Here is a 23,873-nt window from a genome sequence, read left to right as displayed (position 1 = left end):
TCACCTGCTGCATCACTTGGGCAGAGAATCTGCTTGTATTAATTGGTAAGAGTCAGCAAATTTGCAACAGGTATTGCTGTTATACTTACAGAAAAAAATTTTGCAGCATATTGTGTAATTCTGGATGTTCATCTCAATTATAAAGGATGGGGAAAGAATCTGTTATTGGCTCATGGAATTGATTGGTTTTGCAAAACTAATTCACTTAAGATACATAAATGCACATCAATTAAAACTCGGACTGATGGGCAGGGGTCACTGCGTGAAAGCGGCATTTTATTGTGATGAAGCCCTGTGATACAATTTTTTTTCTTTTTGTCCTGAAATTAATGTTGAAGTCTGTATGTCTTGCAGGCATTGCTAACTGACTGCAAGGCAACAGGACAGGATGAGGGCTGCCCAGCAGAGTCCGAGGGAGGCGGCAGGATGCCATCTGTCTGAGTGAAGACTCCAACAGAACCGTGGCATATTAAGAGGATTTCTAATATGGAAATAGGCACAGGAGAATTTCAGAAGTCTCCTCAGGTCTTGCAGTGGTCTCAAGCCTCAAATACTGCAATTAATAAAAGATTTTGATGTACTCATGTCTCTTTGCTGAATATCTGACCAAACTATTATGATTTTTCATAGCTAAGGAATATTCTGCTGTCAGGAATTTGACTTAACAAATCAGCTAATGTAAGTTTTCAGGTCTTGCAGGGGAAATAAAAACATGCCAGAGACTGTGTACACTCCTTTTTGGGGGGAAATTTCCTCAGAGTATCTACCAAATGGAGGTGACTTTTTTTCTCTCCTCAGAATTGTCTGTGTTCCTGGTAACAGAAAGGCTTTGCCTACAGTGCACATCAAATGCCCTTCCAGCAACTGTGAAGACAGCTTTGGAGAACAGCATGGATAACCATGGAGATACGTGGAAACGTATCCAGGCTTGGAAAGACACTATTTTGCTTTTGAAACCCATTTTAGAAGCTTCCAGTGAGGAAATGGGGAAACCTTAGGGGTTCAGTTAGTGTTTAATGTGGGCCTGGTCAGCTTTCTGCTGATGGCTGCTGAACATCAGACTCCCCATCACTCATGCATGGGCAACGTGTCCTAACGGGGAGAAGCCTGGGGACGGGGATCTGCTCCGTTCGGAGGGACACAGCTCCCTGCAGGCTCCAGCGAGGCGTGGGGCAGCACAGACAGACCCGTGCGGAGGGAAGAGGGCAGCAGGGCAGAGCCCTCCCTGACAGCCCCGGCTGCTTCCGCGGCTCAAGGGCCCCAAGCTCCCCTCACACCTTGGAAACTTCGGCCCCGCAGCGCCGGGGGCCGAGACTTCCCTCAGGACCCGGGTCTGGGATCCCCTGGCTCCCCTCAAGATCCGGGATCCCCTGGCTGCCCTCAGGACTCGGGGCTGGGATCCCCCTGCTCCCCTCAGGACCCGGGATCTGGGATCCCTTGGCTCCCCTCAGGACCCGGGGCTGCCATCCCCTGGCTCCCCTCAGGATCCGAGGGCCGGGATCCTCTGTTCCCCTCAGGACACGGGGTCTGGGATCCCCCGGCTCCCCTCACAGCCGGGGACTGGGAGCCGCCGTCTCCTGCCATGGGGCTCCTCAGCGTGCCAGGGTGCCCTCGGGGCCCGGGATACCCTTATCCTTAGCATGGAAGGACATCATCTTAAGCTGTGCCCAGGGAAGGTTTAAATTGGATGTTAGGAGGATTAGACACTGAAATGGGCTGCTCAGGGAATGGTAGAGTCACCGTCCATGGAAGTGTTTAAGGGAAGAACGGACGTGGCACTCGGTGTCATGGTACAGTTGACGTTGTGATGTTAGCAGAGAGGTTGGACTCGATGATCTCAGAGGTCTTTTCCAATCCCAGGGATTCCGCCATCCCTTCACGCTGGTGGCGTTGGGATGCCCTGGCTGCCCTCCCGCACAGGCTCCGCTGGCAGCTGAGGGGCTGTCACCGACTCCCCGCAGCGCCGGCAGCTGACACCCCTCTCACGGCCCGGGGCGGTGCCGCCGCCGGCCAGCCGCTCCCGGGGGCGGCGCGGGGGGACAGCAGCGGGGACCCCCCGGGCGGGGATCCCGTCCCGCGGCTGCCGGAGGCGGAGCCGCCGCCCCCGCGCCCCGTGCCCGCCCTCCCGGCGTGCCCCGCGGAGGGGCGGGCGGCTCATGTCCGCCATCCCGGCGTGCCGCGCGCCCGGGCAGCAGCCGGAGCAGCCGCGGCGGCCGCGTCCCCTCCCTGCGCTGTGAGACAGCAGCACCGCCTGCGGAGCGCGAGTCAGGAGCCGCCGCCCGCGCCTCTCCCCCCGCGTCCTCCTGCTCCTGCCGCTCCTCCGCCCTGTCCCGCGCCGCTGCCCGGCCGGCCATGCCGTCTCGGGCAAGGTAATGAGCCGCAGAGCCCCGGGGTCTCGGCTGAGCGGCACCGGCAGCAGGCAGCACTACCACCCGCGGGGCTGGAATGACTGGCAACCCAGGTGGGCAGGGCCGGGGGCGCGGGGCCGGGGCTGCGAGAGCGGGGCGGGCGGCTCGGCCGGGCCCCGCCGCCGGGCCTGGGGGAGCGGGGCGGCGGCGGATCCACTTCCTGGCGGCCGGGCCTAGCGCGGGAGGGCGGGCGGGCCCAGGCGGCGGGACGGGGCCGCGTCTGTCAGCGCTCGGCGGGGTGGGAGCGCGCCCAGCTCCCCCGGACCCCGCTGCCGCGGCCTGTAACGTGTGCGGCCCGTGGCCGCTGTGGGGCTGTGTGTCCCTCCCTGCTGCCCGCGGGGCGGGCGGGGGGCTGCGCTGGCGGGGAGCGGCTGTGGGCTCGGCTCCCCTATTTTCACCCTGTTTTTCAGCTGGAACACAGCCAGGGAGGAACTGAGGCTGCGGGAGTAGTCGTAGTTTTTTGAGGGTTAGCATCATACTACATAGGTTTATTTTAAGTTTTTTTTAAATTTTGTTTTTAAATCTCGGGAGACTAGTTGATCTGTATAAGCTCTCACCCAAGCCTACTTAAAATGTGTTGTAAGGCTTTTGGGCGTGTTTACACTTAGCACTTTTTAGTGAAATTCAGAATCTGTTGACTTCTTTAGTTAGATGTCGAGAGTGTATTTCAGGTCTTAATTATTTCTCTTGTATCTCATGCCAATGTATTTGCTGTAGTGCTCAGCCTTACTGTTTTCAGCATCAAAATTGTAATGTAGAAATCCTAAATAAATTTGGCTTTTCTTAGATTGTTTTAAAAATATGTGGATTTGAGGCTTTTTTAGTGTTTTTGCAAGTTTAACACAACATGGGACCCTACTTACAAAATTTCCACTAAAGAACAGAGTGGCACATACCTGGGAATATATTGACTGACAGGTGATGGTCCCAGCCTCATGCAGTTTGGATTAGAAAAATTGGGTGGATGTGAAGGTCACTTTAGCATTTATTGTGAAAGCTTTCCTTTTGCTTGAACAGCTGTCAGCACAGCTTCTGTGGCCGGTGCTTGAGGCTTTTCAATTCTTGATGGTGTATGGGGCATGGGTATTTAAATTCTCTTTTCTTCTGTGATTGAAATATTTGGTCACATAATTTAGTCTTTTTTTTTCTCACTTAAGAACTTATGAACCTCATGGGTGAGGTTAGAACATCTAGGTTTTTTTGGGTTAGAGCATCTTAGAGCATCTAGGGTTTTTTGGGAAGAATTAAGAAGTGTCTTACTCCTTACCTACTTCTTCACTTCAGTTTTCTGGGCTGCAGTCTGTAATTCTGGGCCCTAACTTGTGACCTTTCCACCTGGAAGAAGTTGGATGTGGATGACTTCTGTAAATACATTTTGGTTGGATATATGAATTTGTCATGAGTTCTATCTTTTCATCTAAAAAATACATCTTACGAGGGTTAGGAAGCATGTGTGGCTCTGGTGTATTCCCTGTAGTCTGGTGCCTCCTTAGCTCTCTAGTACCTGGGCTGCTAAAAATAATTGTCCACAAAGCCACAGCAGAACCAAAGCTCTGAGAGCACCAGAGAAAGTGTGGCAGCCTAAGGGACCCTCAGCATGGATAGGGCCTTGTTCTGTTTCCATCACACTGTGTGATCAAGAGCTTCTGCTGAGAAGTAACCAACACCTCAACCAACACTGGTCCTGATACTTTTCGGAATTTGTCTTTATCCTTTCCTTTAAATACTACTTTTTAATGGTGGGGGATACCAGGAATCAGAAATGTTCACACAGTCCCAAACGCAGCACATTTTCATTGATATGCAGTGCTTAGTTTTTTTTTACATCTCAGAAAGTTTGGTGGTGAGAAGCCTGAATCTACACTATGAATTTAAGGACAGTGCAGAGATTAAATCAGTCTGTTAATTTGGTGTTAACTAATTTTTAAAAGTGATTCCCATGCATGGTTGAAAGGAGATCTGTTCTATGAAATTGACAGTCTGTATGTCTGTCATAATTTGAAATATGATCTTGGACAAACCCCACAACACAAATATACCTGCATATTCTTTCCTTTCCCTTTCTGCTGGTTGTTGGTTTCATTTTCTTCAGGTGATACTGCCAGTAAATGCTTTCTTGTAGGGCGTGGAAGAGGTGAAGGAAGTGGCCCAAGTAGTGAAAGCTGTAGTAATTGTAGTTATTACAAGTTCCTGAAGGCAGAAAAAGGAACTGCTGATACATGGGTGTATCATCAGATGGATTGCTTTCAAATGCACTTTTTTGTGTGATAAAAGTGACTAGATTGATTTTCATTAGTAGGTCCAGATTCCTCTCAGTATTTAGTAACCAGCACTGGGGCTTGTGAAAAGAATGTGAAACTGAAAGTTGGAGTGCAAAACTTTTTTTAAGGAAAAGTAGTTTTTAATTAAAATTAGATTTTTGTCTGTGTGGATGCAGTCGTACATCAGATGCACATGGACTGGTTTTCTAACAGTGTGTGTACAGATGGAGCTGTGTGTGGTACAGAGGAGGAAGCTGTCCTGATGTACAGGGGCATATTAGTTTGTGTGCTGCCATGCACCAGACTCAGTTAATAGCAACATGAAAACTTTATAGACAGCTGTTGAATGGATGTGACAGGGAACAGTGAAGGGTTTTTTGAGAAGGCTCGATAAGATCTTGTTACCCCTTCTCCTAATCTTTGCAGCTGTCTAGACCTTTGCTTCTTACTCTTTTCATGTTTAACAAATCTCACTGCATTTTCCCTGTTACAACTCTTGGGGCAAAAAGTAAAATCATTTCAGTGTTCAGGCCTTGTGTGTGAACAGAGTTAATTTGTTAGAGTGATGAGGGCTAATTATGTACTGAAACAAGCAGTACTGCCCTTTGGGAGGAAATGCAGGAGTGTGAGTGCAGGGTAGCAGGTTAGCAAGTGCAGAGTGCACCATGGCATTCTTAGGTGAAAGTGTGAAAAGGAAGATAAGATTTTAATTAACAGGACCTCTGTCTCTCCTATCATAAATGTAGGTTAGCAGGGGATGATGTGAAAAAGTGTAAAACAACATCTTTCACATCTGAGCAGATTTCCAGGAGTGTTCTATTAGGTTTTAGTACTGAAATAATGAAAATGACGTGTGTCTTTCTCCTGCAATGTGAGTCAGTGTTAGGAGTTACTAATTTTTGTTAGCATGGTGCTTGCCAAAGCAAGTTACTGCCTGGTCCTCATGGATCTAGACTTGGTGAGACAAGACAGTAAAATATGGTGTCCTTCCAGGTAGCTTGTGGCCTAAGCAGGAGAGCATATTGGCTGAAGTTTGTAACTGAGGACAAGTAAGTACCCTGTCTTTAATTCAGACAGATTGGGAGATATTGGCAGGGAGCAAAGAAACCTATTAGAGCAAATGGTCCAGGAAAGTGCTGTTCAGAGCAGTGCTTTTCACACTGAAGGGCAGGCATGTCTTTTACCAAAAAAAGCACTCACTGTGGAAATTGTCTGATCATAATGCTGGAACCAGGCAGTGAATGACAAACAGGTGATAGCAGCAGGTGCTGTGTAGAAGGAAAGTTGAAATAGAGACTGTTTCTTCTGTGCTTACATGTACAAGGTACCTGTTAAATGTTTGTTAGAAATAGGCTGAAACCTTAGTTTGCACAGGTGAGAGACCTAAAAGTTGACAGCATAGAGGTGTTTGAGGATGTTGGTGTGAGCACCTAAGAATGGATGTAGAGTCACATAGGGTGAAAGTGAGTAAGACTTCAGGAGTAGCTGAGGAGCAATGACTGAGATAGGGAGGGAGGGAGAAAAGTAGTCAGTGATGTTGAAGGCAGCTTAGAGAATGAGATGCAGGATCAGTTGTAAGGTGCCATTGTGAAAACATCAATGGAAACCTTGGGAAGAGATTCAATGGACTATATGTGGGAGATGCTGAACAGGAATGGGTTCAGTTCTGGGGTTGCAGCCATAATTCTTGATCTTCTTTTACTTTTTTGTTAAACATGCTGATAAGGTTGGGAAGATATGAGATCAAAGAGACTTTCTGGGTTTTGATAAAATGGAGGAGCTGAAATTTTTAATGAAAAAGCCTTTGTTTTTAATGTGAAGACAGAGGAGAATGAGATGTGAGGAAGATTAAAGAAGATGAAAGTGTGTCAATGGGAAGCAGAAGAAACTTGGAGTGCAGATCATTTTCCATACCAGAACAGTCATATTAAATCATACCAAGGCTTTAGCTAGCTTAACATCCTGTACCCCAAAATGTCTTTTGGAGTATACCTGTGGAAAAAGAAGAGGATGTGTATATGTGATAGCTTTCCCTGACATTCCTTTCTAATAATGCTCATCATGGAACAGAATGAAATTGGTGAGCTACAGTCTAAGCAGGGAGTGACCCAGAATCAAGAGGTGATTTAAAGTGCTGATGTGATAGCAGGTGGATGTCCAGCAGTAAAACTGCAGAATTGCAGTAAGAAGATAGTTAATTAGTTATTTCATGAATAGAAAACACAGCCACTTGTATTTTCTCAACACAGGAGAAGCAGTAAAAGTAGGCTTTGGGCCAGGGTCTGGCTTGGCAGGGTGGACCAAGTGATGAGGAGTTCATGGCAAAAGGAAGCTCTGCATGCCAGTGGCAGAACAGTCAGAAACTTGGTGGGAAGCTGTTAATTTGTGTGAATACAGGGACTCTTAAGTTTTAGATATTTTACTGCTAAAGAATTTCAGTAATGAAGAATTTATCTGCAAATAAACTTGGCAAATAGAGCAAATAAACAAGTAAAATCAACTGACTTGAACAATAATAGAGCTCACACAGAGTTGTCTTGGAGTAAATCTTTTGTGTAGGTCCTGTACTTGGAAGTAAAATCAAATAGAATAATTAAGTGATTTTTGTCTCAAAATAATGTCCATATGGCAGGGTTGTTCTGAAAAAGCTACACATAATGAACAGTATACACCAGATTGTGGCAAGTTTCTTGGACAAAAATTCTCAAGGCTTCCATATAACTAAAGTAACAATATATTTTTGATTGATCTGTTTTTCTTTTTTCCTAGATAAAGATTTTCTTTTTTAAACTGGTTGCTCTCAGCCATGCTCTCTTCAGTCAGACAAATTGGTTAGTCAAATCATACTCAATACTTTTGATGGAATGAGATAATTTTTGAGAAATGTTTCCTTTTCTATGGCAAAAAAATAAGCAGCCTTTTTGGAGAGGGAGGACACACCAGTGGCCATTTCTGCTTATTTGCCTGGTGGAATGGCTAGAATAATTATTAGGGAAAAAGTAATTATTTGTAAGACTTTAGCAAGTACCTGAACACAGGGTACCTGTCTTTGAGTTCTGAGGGGCTGTCTTTCCAAATCATAACCACATTCCTGACATGAGAAATGGTATCTTTCAGAACTGAATTTGGAAATTCAGAGTGTCTGAACTCATGCAGTGAGTGTGCCCAGCAGTGCCCTGTGTCACCCAGGTGTCTGGGCTTGTCTGGGCTCCTGGCTCAGGGACACAGGGGCAGGTGGCAGATGCTGGGCTCATAGCCCCAGGCCTTGATGAGCCCCTGCCACAAGTTCCCAGAGTGGTGTTGGAGGAGCCTCCAGTACAGCTCTGAAATTCCCTTCCCACCTGAAAGAGGTGTGTGTCCCTGGGCAGCTGGGACTGCACAGATCCACCAGCTCCTTGGCTCTGCTGCTGTGCCTCTCCTTGCAAGCTCCTTCCCATTTGAAATCCTCTTTCCAAGCAGTGTGGGCCATAGCAGTCAGCTGGGTCACAGAACATCAGCATCTTTCCAGGATGTTTTTTGTCTCTACCTCATACAGCTAGCCAGGAGTTTCTATCCTATCTAAGCTACACATTTATTGTAGTTGGAACAATGTTGTCAGTGGGCATTGCTGTCTCTTAAATTGATATACAGGAGAACAATTTCGTATTTTTTACTAAAATTGGACTTGCCTTTTAGTTGGTGATAGAGTGTGAGCAGGTTAGCTTGCAGATAGCTGTTCCAGAAGCCAGAATGAGTGAGTGTGTGGGTTTTCCCTGGGAAACAATAGGCTCATGTATTTTATCACAATGGAAAATTTTACAGAGCATTCAAAGGCTGTCCTGTGGGCAGTGGGGTTAGCTGAGAACATGTGTAGTCCTTCAGTTGACAGGGATGCACAGAGCAGTGTTAAAAATGGTACATTTAATCAACTTTTCTTCAGATGTAGGAATTTCAGCCTTAATGGTTGACAATTGGAGATGATTCAGTTTACAGCACATTGCCTTAAAAAAAGTGGTGCCCTTTGGGGAGGTAAACGTGAGAAGTACTGGAATTTGCCAGCTGAAAATTTGTCAGCCTGTTTCATTGGTAGGCAAGCATCATTGCTCAAAGTTGGCTGGGAGGTTTTGGGGTAGGGAGAAGATCTGGGGTCTCTGTATGTCTGGAAATTTGATTTGGGCACATTTAAAGTTGATACCATGTGAATGTACAGTGCAGAATTTTCCTGTTCAGCATAACTTAGGTGAATGATGATGGCACAATTGTATAAAGATTTTTACAATCCTTGTTAACTGTCATAAGTAAAGACTTCTACTAAGGCTTTGCCTCTAGAGTAGCATATGCTATTTTTTAAATAATCCAGGCAAGTGCCCAGTTAAGCAGTAGATGTGATGGCACAGTGAATACTCAATGAGGAAAAGTGTTGTGCTGTGTATGTCTAAAAATGAACTTGCTTACAGTGCAAAGGGGAATAATACCTGCCAAGCAAATCTAATATCAACTTCCTCTGTGAGATCAGGGAAAAAGCACAATTTTCTTATTGTTCCAAATTGATAATATGTCTTTTAACATTCTCAGAAGAATAAAATGTGTTTTTAATTCCAGTTGGTTTTGCAAGTGTCAGTGCTCATGATATTCCTCTTCCAGTTGTACTGAAACTATTGGACAGTAGCAAGCCTTTAGTACTGCTTAAGTAACAACTGCTTATCAAAAAGTTTACCTGTGTTTTTCCCTTTTGGCCTTGAGATGTATTTGACTCCCTTTTCTCTGAGTTTGTCTACCAGTTCTAATCACAGTGTTCTCTTGAAGAGGAAAAATGAAAGACTTTTTCTTTAGGAGCATGTGGTGTTTATCCTTACATAAATTGTTGTTAATATACAGGAATGATCTGTCCTGCTTTTTTTGTTAAATATTTGAATGAACTACCTAAAACTTTAAGTAACAAAAAGTAGATCTTTAGAGTTTGTGTAGGGAGAACTTGCTGTAAATAATCTGAATAGTCTGATTCCAAATACACTTGAGCTAAGCAAGATTCTGCTGATTCTCCCTTTGGGTGGGTGTTGCTTTATTTGTTGTAATGTCAGTCCCCCATCATTGCTTGTAAGAGTGCATTTAAAGTGATTGGTTGTGTTTATGTTCTGAAGTCTTGTATTTTTAAAAATTAAACCACTTAGTATGTCTAGGGAGAAGAGTTGATTTCAGAATTTCAGTATTTTTCTTTAAAAGTTTAGTCTGGGCTATATCAGTTTTCTGATATGAGTGGTTTAAACCTAATGCAGATTTTTTTAACTTGCCCTTTGTCTGCAGGCTTTTACACTTAAAGATCACAGCTCTTAATTTACCTTTCAGTTTTTTCACAGTAAAGCCTACTTCCTTGCTTTGCAGTTTTTGTTTTGTAAAAACTTAATATGTGATTTTTTGGGCTAATCATCAGTCATACTCTTCCATCTAATAAAATGGTTTATGAAGGCCCATGACATATTATGTAAATATTCATCTGTGATTAGTGATGACTTTCACAAATGGTAGGCACTGTATCATCCAGCTTTGGTACATACCTGGACCTAGTTGTATTCTATTTGTCACCTCTGGGAAGTAATTTTTACCTTGTATAGACATCTAACTGAAAAGAGACTTGAGAAGGTCATAAGAAAAGGCACTGGCTCACTTGAATGCGTTTCCTTTGCATGTTGCTGTGATAATTAGTCAACTCCCAATGTGAATTTAAGGTCACTTTTTAAGCAACAGGTTAGACAACAAACTTTTTGACACAGGGAAATACATTTGGGATTGTCATGTAAAAATGCTGTATTTATAAGTGAATGTGAATCCCACTCCTGTTATATCACTATATAAAAAACATGTTTTTCTCTTTGTAGAACTGACAGTGCATCAGCTGACCAGGACAATTTAAAATATTCCTCATCCAGAGATCGGGGCAGTTCTGCCTCCTATGGATTACAACCCTCAAATTCAGCTGTGGTGTCTCGGCAAAGACACGATGATATCAGAGTCCACACTGACATACAGAATGAAGAAAAAGGTACACAGATTGCTGTTTCATGTGTGATTGTGAGAGCATGTTCAGGGAAAGGCAGTAAACTGAAATGGTGAAGAAATTTTTATTTTGGTTTTTATTTTTCCCCTCCCCCTGAAAAAGGCAGTGAACTGAATTGTCGCATTGCCACAGTATCACTGTCTTGGGAGATTTGTCAGGGATCAAAGAAATGTTGTGGCTGATGTGAATACTGAGAAAAATATGCAGTTGCTTTAGGAGAAGAATGTAAGGGAAGGCCATATGTGTTAACAGAATAAATATTTTTTTCTGACCAATAGTATTCTGGACGTGTCTGGTTTTCAGGCTGCAATTTCTTCCTGAATAGTCTCCAATACTTCTGGTATTGGATTAAACAGGCTGCTAGACTGATCTATTGCCTGTTGTAGCTTTACTGCACCAAAGTGGAATCTTTGTTTAGAAATCAGAGCTATATTTTTAGCATTAATGGCAGTTTCATGTACCTCAGTCTGACTTCTTATAAATGATGTGATGTGTGATTCATACATTTTTACTGGTTTTGTTTTTCCTAATTTTTTTTTAGGATGGAAATACTATCTCTAGAAAATAGTTAAACAGAATCATGTCTTTCATGTATTTATAAAAAATCTATATTCTGATTTTTTTCTTTCTTTAATTGCCAACTACAGATTTCAAATTGGAGGGTTTCTTACTTGCAGAGTCAGTTTTTGACATGTAAATCCTTAGGCAGGCCAGACTCAAAAAACAGTATCTCACATGAATTGTAGTGTGGGAGTTTTTGTTCAGCACCTAAAAAGTATTTGAACTTTGTATATGCCCCATTTCTCTGGCCTGTAACTGTCTGTAAATAATTGCTGTATCTTAGGGGAAGTTACAGCTGGATGCAAATTAATTTTTGTATCAGTAGAAGGTAGTGTTAGTAGGAGGCAGAAGCATGAAGCATGTTTATCAGCATAGTTTGAGAACCTTAAGATTGTTTTTCTTCAGTAGAGAAACTGCTTAGGAAGTGGGTGTATTTGTCTGTCTGCTAACATGGAATGTTGTACTGTGTTTAACACAGACTGGTATAGGAGGTTGTTCTTAGAATTTGAGGGGTGCTAGTATTTAAAGAATGTTCTGGCAGTGCAGTGAAATAGTAAGTTTTGGACAAATTCAGGAAGGTAGTTTGTGAAGTTGCTGGGAAAGCGCCATTTGAGAAGAAGAATGTATCTGACTCTCCCTCCAGTGCTGTATCTTGCAGGGCATGTCTCTGCTAGCTCAGCACTTCATACTATTTTGTTCAGGTGTGACTTGAAAAGAGGTGATTAGGATATTCTAACTATAAAACCAAGTTTCAGGTATCTCTAGTTCATTTTTATTATTGGAGAAATTTGTAAGCTTACAGATGAAGAATAATTTTTGTTTACTAGGATTTTTCAATTCATCTGTTGCAGTCTGCCAGCATGGAATTTTCATTTTGAGATTTTCTGTCCTGGCTTCCATACACCCCCTACTCACCTCCTCCCAGTTTCTGGTGTTGATAATAAAAATTACTTACAAATTGATAATTTCTGGAAATTTTTCTGGTTTGAAAACCTCCAAGGATGTGACTCTTATGTTTAGGCTCAAGTGCATTAATTGCTGTTAGAAGTTACTTCCTTCATAGGACAGTGATGATTTGTTCTGGCAAAGTAATGTCAAGTTGGCATGTTTGCTAGTTTATGTTTAAAAACTGAGCTGTAAAAAATAATGTTGTAAATCTAAATAGACACAAACTATCTTTACTGTATTTGTAGTTAACTAATTACAAGTGAGACTTTGCACAGGGTTTTCTCTAATGGTAGAGTAACCCCATGTGTATATGAATGCACAGATGTATACTGGTAGTTCATATCTACTTTTTATCAAAAGCTTTACCTTAAAGAAAAATTCTTTACATCTGCTAAGGTCTAGGTTCACCTCAATGTTTGAACTTACTCTTTTATCAGTCCTTTATCTCAGTAGGAACCTCTTATGAGGAGCCACCTCTCCTTTTCCCCAGACCTCCTTTTATACATTGAACCAGGTGGACTTGTGGAAATATCTTTTCTGAAAGAAATCCTGCATATTTTTTGTTCTGGGTTTACTTGTTTAATTTTATTAGTTGATTCTTTTCTGTCTTGGACAGGGAAGGCACTTTATAAATCTTCCTTGGGAGTGAGCTCTAATACATTGAAGGATTGGGCAGGTTCAGGGGACAGTTTCACTTTTCTACAGTATTGAGGGGAAGAACCTGCCCCTCAAAGGGGTGTGGCAGGCTGAAAAATTTCAACATTTGAGTATGTTTATTCTTGTGGATTAAGGAGTGAGATCGATTTAATTACTCAAAGTGATGCTTACATTTTCATTTTATATTGTTGCTGAAGATGTATCTTAAGTGGGAGAATATAGGATTGAGTTTAATTAAGGATGATACCAGTATTAGTGAAAATATTGACCTTTTTATGTTTAAGGAGAGTTGTTCAATCTGTGCAAACAGATAGTAGTTGTCTTTTCAAAAACTCCTTTTTTGGCTAATTTACTTAACCTTATGTGGTAGAGTCATAGCAAAAACAGGGTGGAGATTTCATGTGCATAAGAGATAGTAAGTGAAACTATCTAGGCATGTGTACTAGCTTGTATTTTACAAAGTCTTTCATGTCAAAGTAATAATAAAACATTAAATGCAACAAAATTGATGTTAAACTTCATGGCAATAGTGTTATTTTTCATGTGCTTCAGAAAAAAGACAAGATTCTAAATCTGTGACCTGGAAACTTAGAGGATATAACAAAACATTCATGCATGTGGAAGTGAAAAGGGAAGCTGAAGAAGGTGGTAGAACATAGAGCTGCTAATTTGCATATGAATAGAATAACTCACAACTCACCACCCTGCGAAATACGTGGTCTGGGAACCTGTTTTAATGTCACATTGGTTCGTCCACAGGTGGCTACAGTGTCAATGGAGGATCTGGGGAAAATACTTATGGTCGGAAGTCGTTGGGGCAAGAGCTGAGAGTTAACAATGTGACCAATCCTGATTTTACCAGTGTTCCGCATGGGAATCGTGCTTTAGCCACAAAAGACATGAGGAAATCACAGGGTAAGGACATCACTGATTTTGAGGAAGAGGGTATATCTTTTGGTAATGTTTCTTGTGTTCAGAATGTGGAAAGTTCACTGTGGTGGGGCAGCCTGTATGGGTTTCATTTTTTATGATGTGATTAAATGGTGTTGATGTAGACTTGTTTTGCTTGTTTTGTTATCTTGTTTTACTGTTCCTTGTGCTCAGGCTTCCTCTGTTGGTTTGGCAGATCTGTCAACTACCTGGCTTAGGCTGTCAGTCTTTCAATTTCTTTTATAAGGCTTTTGAACCCTTACTTAGATTAGCCAGATTTGGCAAACACATCTCTAAGAAGGAGAACTTGCTTTGGATTTGTTGCAAATTGATGCCTGAGTAAAAAGTTGGTAATGAATGAGCCCTAGTGTGGGAAGAGCAGCAATGGTTGGGAGCAGCTCAGCCATTCCCTGTTCTCCCTGGGCTGCAGGACGAGCAGTGATCATGTCCTGCCTCTTCAGTCACTGTGTGTGTCCTCCTGAGCCTGCCACAGCTCGTGCTCCCTCTTGCTCAGCTGAGGAATAGAGGCCAGGGAGGAGCTGGAAGCATCCTAAGAATGTGGGCAAGGTCTTGGGAGATGCAGCAAGAACAAATTTGGAGTGTCAAGAGGGTGCGGGAATGCTGGGCTTGTGTTTTTGAGGAAGGAGGCTTCACTCTTCCTACTATTTGAGGTTTGAGTCATAGTTTAAAAAAAAAAGCAAAAAGAAGTTATTCCAGGCATTTTTGAATGAAAATAGAAACTTTATGACTAAGCACTGTCACTTATTGCATCACTTAGTATAAGTAGTAGTTGAGCCACCGGTGAAAACTGCACACTTTATGCCAGGCACGTTATAAACATGAGGACAGACTGTTTCTTCTCAAGGCTCAGTAGTTCAGAGGAGAAAAAAGAATGTTCAGTGTGCTTTGCAGGTGGAAGAACTGAGGTGTAAGTGGTGACATGACTGTTTCAAAAGTGTGAATTTAGGAATAGGTTAAACACAGACTTTATAATCCCATTTTTATGTCTATGCAGAGGAAAAATAAAACTCTTCAAATAAAAAAACCTTCTACCAGTACTAAATAATAGTTCTAAATAATAGACTGAATAAAGTTCTAAATAGTAGACTGTTCTCTTGGGTATGTGAGCATCTCTTTAATCCTTAAAAGGTTAGGATATATAATTTTGGATGATAGTTGCTGCCTATGACTTTGTATATTTTCTCTCCTTGAGATGTCAGATTAAGAGTTTCTCTTTTTGAACTTGGCTGTCTTTGATTATTGTAGATTTCAGGAAACCATTTTGGTTTTTCGTGTCTTCTTTAAAATATAATAGGGTTATGTTGCAACAAGATTTGGGGTTTTAAGTTCTTTGATGTTTTCTTGGTTGTATATTCATTAAACAATTTTAAAAATAGTCTTCTGTGGGTTAGCATGTGGCTGAGACCTTGCTGAATTTTCACAAAGTGGATGTCACAGGTATTTGTTAACTTATGCTTTGATTAGTGTAGCTTCAGTCGTGTTCTTGGTGAGTGCTTTTTGGTTCTGTTCTTTTTTCTGAAAGTTGTGATTATGACTTGACAATTAGCTGACACTCTTGGGGAGTAATGCCAACGTAGATTAGCTATTAAGTGAATAAAGACAAAGCTGCTTTAGTCACATCAGATGACTGATGTCTAGCAGAGAAGAGCAAAAAACTGTCTGTAGCTGTCTTGGATTTTCTCATTAAAGTCATGTTGACTAAGAAAAACCTCGTCATGTTCTATGAATCCTCTGATTTGAAACCACCACCATGAAACATTTAATGTTAAATTTATTGAAAAAACTTGTTTCCTTTTTGCAAATGAGGGAAATTAATTATTTGTATAAATTCATAGGTGATTTGTCCCTGAAGGGGTAAACTGTGTTGTGACCCTTCTCTGGTGTCCTGTGCTATTGGCCTCCTTTAATGAAGTGCTTTCTTAGGGAGGTGTTCATTCTCCCCTGTTAGGACCTGCTGAAGTGAACAGCCATGTCCCTCCTCACACTGGGGGATTTTGTTCCTCAGTAAAGGAAGAGCAGATCTGTTTTCCTTTTTGATGCAGAACCCTGCTACATATCAGAGAAAATACTGTTTCTTTGTAGTTGCTTGAACTTAAATCTGGTTCTTTGCTTCAGCAAGCAACTTATTTTTTCCACAGGGTTTTCTCGAAATATGATTTGTTGAATTATTTTTATTTATTCAATCAGAAGTCTGAGTTAATCTTACCCCACACCATTTTTTTTTAGTTCCATTTATGTAGAAGGGAACTAAATCCAGGTTTTTGTGTAGAAGTGAGACAGTTCTGCTTAGTTCTGAATGAGTTCAAAACAAGTACTGGGCTGTCCACATGAAGAAATGAAAGATTTTGGTAGCTGAATTAGATTTTACATTTAATTTTTATGAAAATTTAATTTTTATGAAAGTTTTAAACACTCGGGATTTCTTTTTGCTTTCTCAAATTACTGTTATGACTTACTGATTTCACACATACACATATTGGACAGGTACACATCAACAGGTACTGTTGATAAATGCTGTAGGATAAAAGAAATAATTGCATTTTTCAGAGCGACCGTTGTCTTATTCTGACGAGTCTCGACTGTCAAATCTTCTTCGGAGGATTACTCGGGAAGACGACAGAGACCGAAGACTGGCTACTGTAAAGCAACTGAAAGAATTCATTCAGCAACCAGAAAACAAACTGGTCAGTAATTCTTTCTTTTCCATAGCATTGGGTAGTTCTTGTTTTGTAAAACTGTCTTTTTCAAATCTGAGTATTGGATATGTCTGCAAGGATTATTTTGTATACAAAGAATTTCATTCCACAAGGAAGTGTATTCCTGGATTGTCTGTCTTGTTTCTATAATTTAGGAAATGTTTTATTGGGATTTATTGCCTTAAACCAAACTGCTGAATGCCTGAACTGTAGGAATTAACGTGGCATGTGTGTGGCTTTCTTTGCTTTTAGGAGCAGCCTCTGGATTCCTCAGAAAGGAGGCAGAGGGAAGGGGAAGTAAAGTGGTGCTGTCTTGTTCAAGAATTCTTTCTTTTTGTAAATTAAAAATGCACAGGTGTTTAGTCTTGTGAACAGCTCATCTTAGAGCTACTCAGCTTTCCAACTAAATATCTCTGTATGTGGATTGCCTTCCATGGGAAGACAACTAAGTAAATCTTTATTTTCATTACATCTTTAGGATTTTTGGTGGTTTGCTGAAGTCTCTAATGTCTTCAAGTGTTTTTTAAGGATATGGGCATGGGAAGGGAAGTGTCCCACTGTGGGTATAAGTTACGTAATTTAATATTTCATGTTTTGAAATCAAATATTAGAGAGCATATTGTCTGATACATCTCCCCCACTGTTTTGGAAAGCTTCAGAGTTCTCCAAGTACTGAAAAAGCAGGAAGTGATGGTTTAATATCTGGACACTCATTTCCAAGCAGTTCTCTGCTACTTTAGCTGTGGGATCTGTGTCTATCCTTATTTATAAGAAATTGGTTCATTTTCTCATTGTAGGTTAATTAACCAGTGATAATTGTACTCTTTTGCAAAGGACATGAGACTTGAATATGGGGAGAATTCCAGTCTGTGCATCTAGGTGTGAGCAGCCCCTCTGCAAGCCTAGTTAACACTTCAGCTTTCCTCTTGTTACTGCAAGGGTTTGGGAAGTAAATGCTTTCCACAGCTATTCTGTGGTTTATTTTTTTTGTTGCTTCCATTATTCTCCATGGTGTTTTCCCCATTTTTAAATTCTATTTTGTAACTGTGTTTTATTTATTTAGATTTATTTGAGATCTCAGAACATACTGAAACTATGATTTTCATGTCTAACTCAGTGATGACAAACTTTGTTAGTGGTCAGAATATTAAAAGTCTGTCACCAAGAAACTTTTGATTAAGTTTCTCTGAGCTCACTAATGAGAATAAGATCAGATGTCAAGTGATATCAAGGCCAAAACTTCCTAATGGACAGTGTTGAACCTAGCGATAGTTTCTGCAGGTCATGGCACTACTTTGTGTAGTTTAACTGAGTTCTTTACATCTTCAGGGTTGAAATACAAGTTCAAAGTAAAGTATTAGAAGTCAGTAGATACTTGTCATCTAATGCAGTCCTGCTTTAGCTTCTAAATTATATAGATGCCTTTTCCTTTTTAACCTCTCTTGCAGGTACCAGATATATTTTCAAAATGCACTTATGAGTTCTGAGGGGTCAAGCATATGTGTCTCTGTCCCTCCACCTTCAAAAGCATGATGTTGTTCAAAACTTAGGAGAAAAACTGGGTACCCTCTGCTGATAAAGATTAATGTCTTTCTGAAGAAATGAGAATTTGCCTTTTTATTAACTTGTCAAGAACACTTCCTGTTAATATGTTACGAGTTATGTGTGATTTTTCAGTCAGATCACTAATGTGGCAGGGATTTAGTGTGTGTTAGGAAAACAAGTCTTTCTGGTTATGTTTACTGAGAAGCACTGGTTCATCAATAATTCTTCATTCCCAAAATTGTATTCCATTTCACTGAAATGCAGGGTTGTCTTAGTAGAAACTTGAATACTTCAGATGGTGTTCCATTAAATTTTCCAGTGATACAATTGATTTATTACATTATAGATTTGGTCTTTAGTAGATGTTACTCATGAACTGAGTGTGATTAGTCTTCCACGGTGATGTAATATTATCAACAAGAACTAAACTTGGAACAGACCTTGATAGCAGGCTGCCAGTATTTTCATGGCTACTGTAAATAAATATCAAATATAACATCTAGGATAATATTGCAGTGTTGTTTAATATAGTTCATGTTAGTCTGCAGTGGCCATGGAAAGCATAATGGCATTTTCTTGGCGAGGAGAACTGGCAGTGTTGTTTTTAATGTGGGTGTAAACAGGACCTATTGTGGAGGCAGTATTGGGCAATTATTGTACTTTATGCCTTTTATGTGTCTTATATTACAGGTACTTGTGAAACAACTGGATAATATCCTGACTGCCATTCATGATGTGCTCAATGAAAGGTAAGCTGGAAAAATGCTCTAAAGGGGAAAAATAATGACAGCATTAGGTTTGAAATGGAGAGGGGAAAGGTTGAAAGAAATTTATTTGCTAGTTTTGTATGGGTGTCCCCAAATTAGCAGAGAGTAAAAAACTTAGTCATATTGGGCTGTCTAGAGCACTCCTCCCTTGCAGAGAATGTGAAGGCACAAGTGTGACTTTGATGCTGTAGGCAGTGTGGAGTTCCTCTGTTGTGCTCAGTCAGCTGGTGGAGCTGTGCACTTCTGTGGTGGTGTAGCTTCCAAAATGAAATAAGTTTTTTTACAAGCTGACTCATTTACATCCAATGAAGAGTGTATGTAGAGGATGCTGAGGTTTGTGTGGGCTTAGGTCAGTGTCATTTCCCAAAGTCAGCTGCATACTATTTCTATTGGATAGTGTGTTACAAGTAGAACAGCATGTTTGTATACTTTTATTCAAGTTGACTTATTCCATAGAAATAATATTCCTTAAAATTTTATTTTAGCTTTACCACTGCTGTCATTAAGCTGGAGAGAAGCAGCTTCATTTCTGTGTATATTTTCTTTTGCTTTAGAAAATTCTTTACTTTGTTCATGCTTCTGTTCTGCTGTCATGACTGGAGATCTCAAGTTTCTTTTTTTTCTTCTCCAAAAATACAGTAGCAAATTGCTTCAGGAATTGAGACAGGAAGGAGCTTGCTGTCTTGGCCTTCTTTGTGCTTCTCTGAGCTATGAGGCTGAGAAGATCTTTAAATGGATTTTTAGCAAATTCAGTTCATCCACAAAAGATGAAGTTAAACTTCTTTATTTGTGTGCAACCTACAAAGCACTAGAGACTGTAGGAGAAAAGAAAGCATTTTCATCTTTAATGCAGGTAAGACTACAAGTTAAAACATGATTATTAATGGTTTTCTCAGTGCAATGCTTGAATGAACTTTTTAAACTGGAATGAACAGTAAGTAATGCTATATTGACATAAGAAATATTACAATTGGGAGGGAACTTTGGGATTCTTTGATTCTGGTTACATTAGAAAAGAATGACAAATTTTGTAGGATGATATATATTTTGATGCAACTTTCTGGTATTTATGGTAGCTCCAAGAAGAATCTTGTTGAGACCAAAAAGAGAACTTTAGTAGAATGGTACACAAAATCCAACCTTTTGATTGTTTTGTGCTTACCTCCTGTTTACAATTTCTAACTGGAATTGTGGATAGATCTGAGAAGGAGTAGGATGTGTGGAGACAAGATGAGGTCCCCTGGTTCAAGTTTTAGGGTTTCTTATTTTGGGTTTAGCTATGGCCAGGTCTGTGCTTCAATTTATTAGAGCAAAAAAGCTTTGACAGGAGAAATAGAACTTAAAACAACTCACAGTTGTTCTGTGGTTAAAGAACTAAAGAAAAGTTCCCTGATTCTGCCATATATCAAGCAAATGCCCCCTTGAAGTGGTTTTCATGCAGTGTATGTGATGCTTTTTACATTTTGTTCCTGTAGGAGTAGTGGAGTTTTGTTGATTGAATCAAAGTAATTTGTTGCAATGTGTAAGCTGGCTTTGGAGGAATTGTATCATCCACGCCAACGTGTTCTCTCTCATGTTTTAATTAAGTGAAATCTCTGGTGGCTTTGCTTTACTTTTCAGCTTGTAATGACCAGCCTGCAGTCCATCCTAGAAAATGTTGATACACCAGAGTTACTGTGCAAGTGTGTCAAGTGCATCCTTTTGGTGTCTAGATGCTACCCACACATTTTCAGCACCAACTTTAGGGTAGGTTTTCTTTGTGCTTTGTATTTTCTTTCTACAACAGAAATGTTGCTGCAGCAAATAGTGTAATGGCTCTGTTTTCACAATTGCTTTCCAGGACACAGTAGACATATTGGTTGGGTGGCACATAGATCACACTCAGAAACCTTCTTTGACACAACAGGTCTCTGGTAAGTTTGGCCAGAGGAGCTCATGGAGAGTCTCAGAGCCTGCTCTGATGTTGGGTGTTACTTACACGAGTTTGGTTCTGCTGGCATGGAAGTTGGCAGAGAATGAAATTGAGTTTCTGGCTGCATAGCAAGATACTTTGTTCCTAACTTTTTAGTAAATTTGCATTTGCCATTTTATGCTAGTTCTGGAAAAATGAGATGCTTTATTCAGGGTACATTAAAACACCAATTGCTTTGTACAATTTTATAATCTTCAATAAATTGATAGGTCTTAGTATATCCTCTGTGAAGGGATATATTTTTTCCTAAGTACTTTTAGAATATCTTTGTGGTAAAGATACTGTATTGGCATTTAAAAAATGGGGAAAGTTTTTCCAATAGCTTTATCAGTTTTCTTGGGAGTATTCACAGCAAGTTTATTATGTTTCTTGTGTCATAGTGGTAGATTGTATCCTTGATGTTTAACAGCTGTGGGGCAGAGCTGAACCTTAATGATTTTTGCAAAAGGACAGAGGAGGGAGATACAATTTATATTTATTTTAGAAACATCTAGTGTTAGTATTTTCATGTAGATGACCTCTGCTGACCTTAGTTCTGCAACTTTTCTCTCAGCAATGTGCAACTAAATTTTAATGATTGTATTAATTGGCTTGGTATTTTTTTACAGGATGGCTGCAGAGCTTGGAACCCTTTTGGGTGGCTGATCTAACTTTTTCTACCACACTCTTGGGTCAGTTTTTGGAAGATATGGAAGCTTATGCTGAGGTAAACAAGACATTGTGGTATATACCAGAGTTAACTGTTAATGTTTTCTTAATAAATCCTCAGCTGTGATTTTTATGACTTTATTACTTTTGTAGAAAGTAAAATTACATGGCTTTCCTGGGGAAAAGAGGACCAAATTATGGAGTATACTTTAGTCATATATAATGATCAACTGCACAAATACTCATGAACTATTTAATTAGTGTCGCAACCAGGCCTTTAGCCATTGTTGATTGAGAATGTGTTGTAATAAAGCTATAAACAATTGACCACACAGGAATGCCTTTATTTTTAAAGAGCTGATGTGAGTATAATTCATGGTCTTTGGTGTTTTCTTTAATTCTCCAACCTCAGAGTGCTTCAGAACTAGTAACTGTTGGGGGGAGAGAGGAAGTCTTAATACTTCAAAAGACTAATGATAAATCTGTCTTTTTAAAATAAAGCAGCAGATTACATTGTGCAGGAAATAATGCAGCAGGAACTGATGGAAAACCAGATTATATTCATTTAATGTATTTAATTTTAACTTTTTAACCTTTGCTTAGTTCATAGGGCCTAGAGTTTATCTGATGCTATATTTAAAGGAGGAGCTTTGGGGCTGGGGGGGAGTGCTGTGTTCTAAGGTGTATGTGCTCATATGAATACTTACAGGCAGATTATGCAGGTCCTATGGGTAAACTTGTACTTGGAGCATAATTTGTTTCACTCAAAGCAGAATCAATAATTTAGTCAGTGCCTTTCTCTGTACACCAGGGCCTTTGCTGGGGCAACTTCAGGATTCACAGGCCAGAGCAGTAAATCACTGCTTATCAAGCTGGCTGCTGCTCTGGTCAATGTGTGTATTCTTAGTCACAGAAGAGTTTTAAGATAACGTGTGCTAACATGGAGGAGGTGCTTCCAGCCAGTGTGTTTATCTCACAGTGGGGCAGACCAAGGCTACAGCTCTGCTAATGAGATCAGCACTTCTGGGAATGTTCCCAGGCACTGGTGCCAGCTGGCATGGAGCAGGCTGTTAGTGAACTCTTGGTCTCCAGATCAACATAGTCTGCATGTGTGATGGGAATGGCCAGTGAAATAGCTCAACTCCAGTTTGGGCATGGGAATTCTTTGGAAGAGAGGTAAAAGTGTGCAGACAGCTGTTGTAGCAATGCAGCAATACAGATGGTCATGTTCCAGAGACCAGGAACTTCATATGCCTCAGGTTTAATTTATACTATGTAGTCTGAGTACTTTGTTTCAGTGGCTAAACTCATTGCTACTCTCTGATATCTCATTGTCTTTGTGTGCCTACATCCCACCTTCGTATGTGTGTGTAGTGAAGAGATATTGGATAAATACATCTGTTACTGGATTGTACAGTTTAATGTCTGGAAAAAGGGATGAAGTATTTTCAATCTCACGTTTTGCTGCTTTACCCATGTGTAAGTTGATGTGTGCTGTGTAAACCTTGTGTGCTGCAGGACCTCAGCCACGTGGCTTCTGGGGAGTCGGTAGATGAGGACATTCCTCCTCCCTCGGTGTCACTGCCCAAACTGGCTGCGCTGCTGCGCGTGTTCAGCACTGTGGTGAGGAGCATTGGGGAGCGCTTCAGCCCCATCAGAGGACCACCAATCACAGAAGCTTATGTAACTGATGTAAGAACTCTATTGGCTTTGGTTTTCTTCATTGGTCACTTGTTTTGTCACCATATAGCAATGCCATTGACTGAGTTTATTTAGGTTTTATGAATGTTACATGAATACGTATATGCTCAGTTTTGAGTAAATCTGTTTTTTCCAAGAAATGTGCTGCAATAACTTTATTAAAGTATAGATGGTGATTGTGGCACATGGGAATCGTATCTGCAACTGTTCTAGGCATTTTAACTTCATGTAGCTGAGTTTGCTTGTTATCTTCACAGCCATGTTACTGTTTATGCAGATAACTATGCCACTATAGAAACTTGAGTTCTAGTTAGGAGTTTGATTTTATAAAATGTGATGATTTTTATTCTTGTTGAAATTGTATCTATTAAATCTGATAGCAAACTTCTCTGTAGTACAGGATGGTGTAAACTCAAAATAAATGTTATGTAATATGCTAAATAGCTGCTATAGTTCTGTAATGGGTGAGTAGATAAGATAAAAATACCTGCAGTCAAAGTCTTGTGGTTGCTGGATAACCTGGAGCTGGAATTTATGCCCTTGCAGAATTTTTTTGGGACACGGTTTTTTGGGTAAATAAGTGTACAGATTTCGCAGTTGAAGACAAGACAGTTATGTAACCTCTGTCTTAATCTGCAGAGGATTTTTGTGACAAAAACTCAAGAAAACTTGTCTGTCTTTTGCAAGGGGAGTTCTGTTGATGTTTGTTGGAACTGAACAGAAC

General features: G+C 40.7%; 1 protein-coding gene across 1 annotated transcript in view; it reads left to right on the top strand.

Moving 5' to 3' along the window:
* The first annotated feature begins 2,213 nt into the window (after positions 1-2,213).
* The window catches only part of SMG1 (SMG1 nonsense mediated mRNA decay associated PI3K related kinase), a 56,879-nt gene continuing 35,219 nt past the window's right edge, over positions 2,214-23,873 (top strand). Inside the window, exons 1-10 of the mRNA XM_033073749.1 lie at positions 2,214-2,461; positions 10,525-10,688; positions 13,629-13,784; positions 16,368-16,504; positions 18,752-18,810; positions 19,468-19,681; positions 20,449-20,574; positions 20,669-20,741; positions 21,409-21,506; positions 22,967-23,140. Of these exons, the coding sequence (XP_032929640.1) occupies positions 2,373-2,461; positions 10,525-10,688; positions 13,629-13,784; positions 16,368-16,504; positions 18,752-18,810; positions 19,468-19,681; positions 20,449-20,574; positions 20,669-20,741; positions 21,409-21,506; positions 22,967-23,140 (1,290 nt within the window). The 5' untranslated portion in view covers positions 2,214-2,372. The remainder of the gene's footprint in view (positions 2,462-10,524; positions 10,689-13,628; positions 13,785-16,367; positions 16,505-18,751; positions 18,811-19,467; positions 19,682-20,448; positions 20,575-20,668; positions 20,742-21,408; positions 21,507-22,966; positions 23,141-23,873) is intronic.

The sequence above is a fragment of the Catharus ustulatus genome, chromosome 16 (assembly GCF_009819885.2).
Source record: "Catharus ustulatus isolate bCatUst1 chromosome 16, bCatUst1.pri.v2, whole genome shotgun sequence".
Lineage (NCBI taxonomy): Eukaryota > Metazoa > Chordata > Aves > Passeriformes > Turdidae > Catharus > Catharus ustulatus.
The sequence above is the reverse complement of the archived record's forward strand: the minus strand, read 5'-3'. Positions and strand labels throughout refer to the sequence as shown.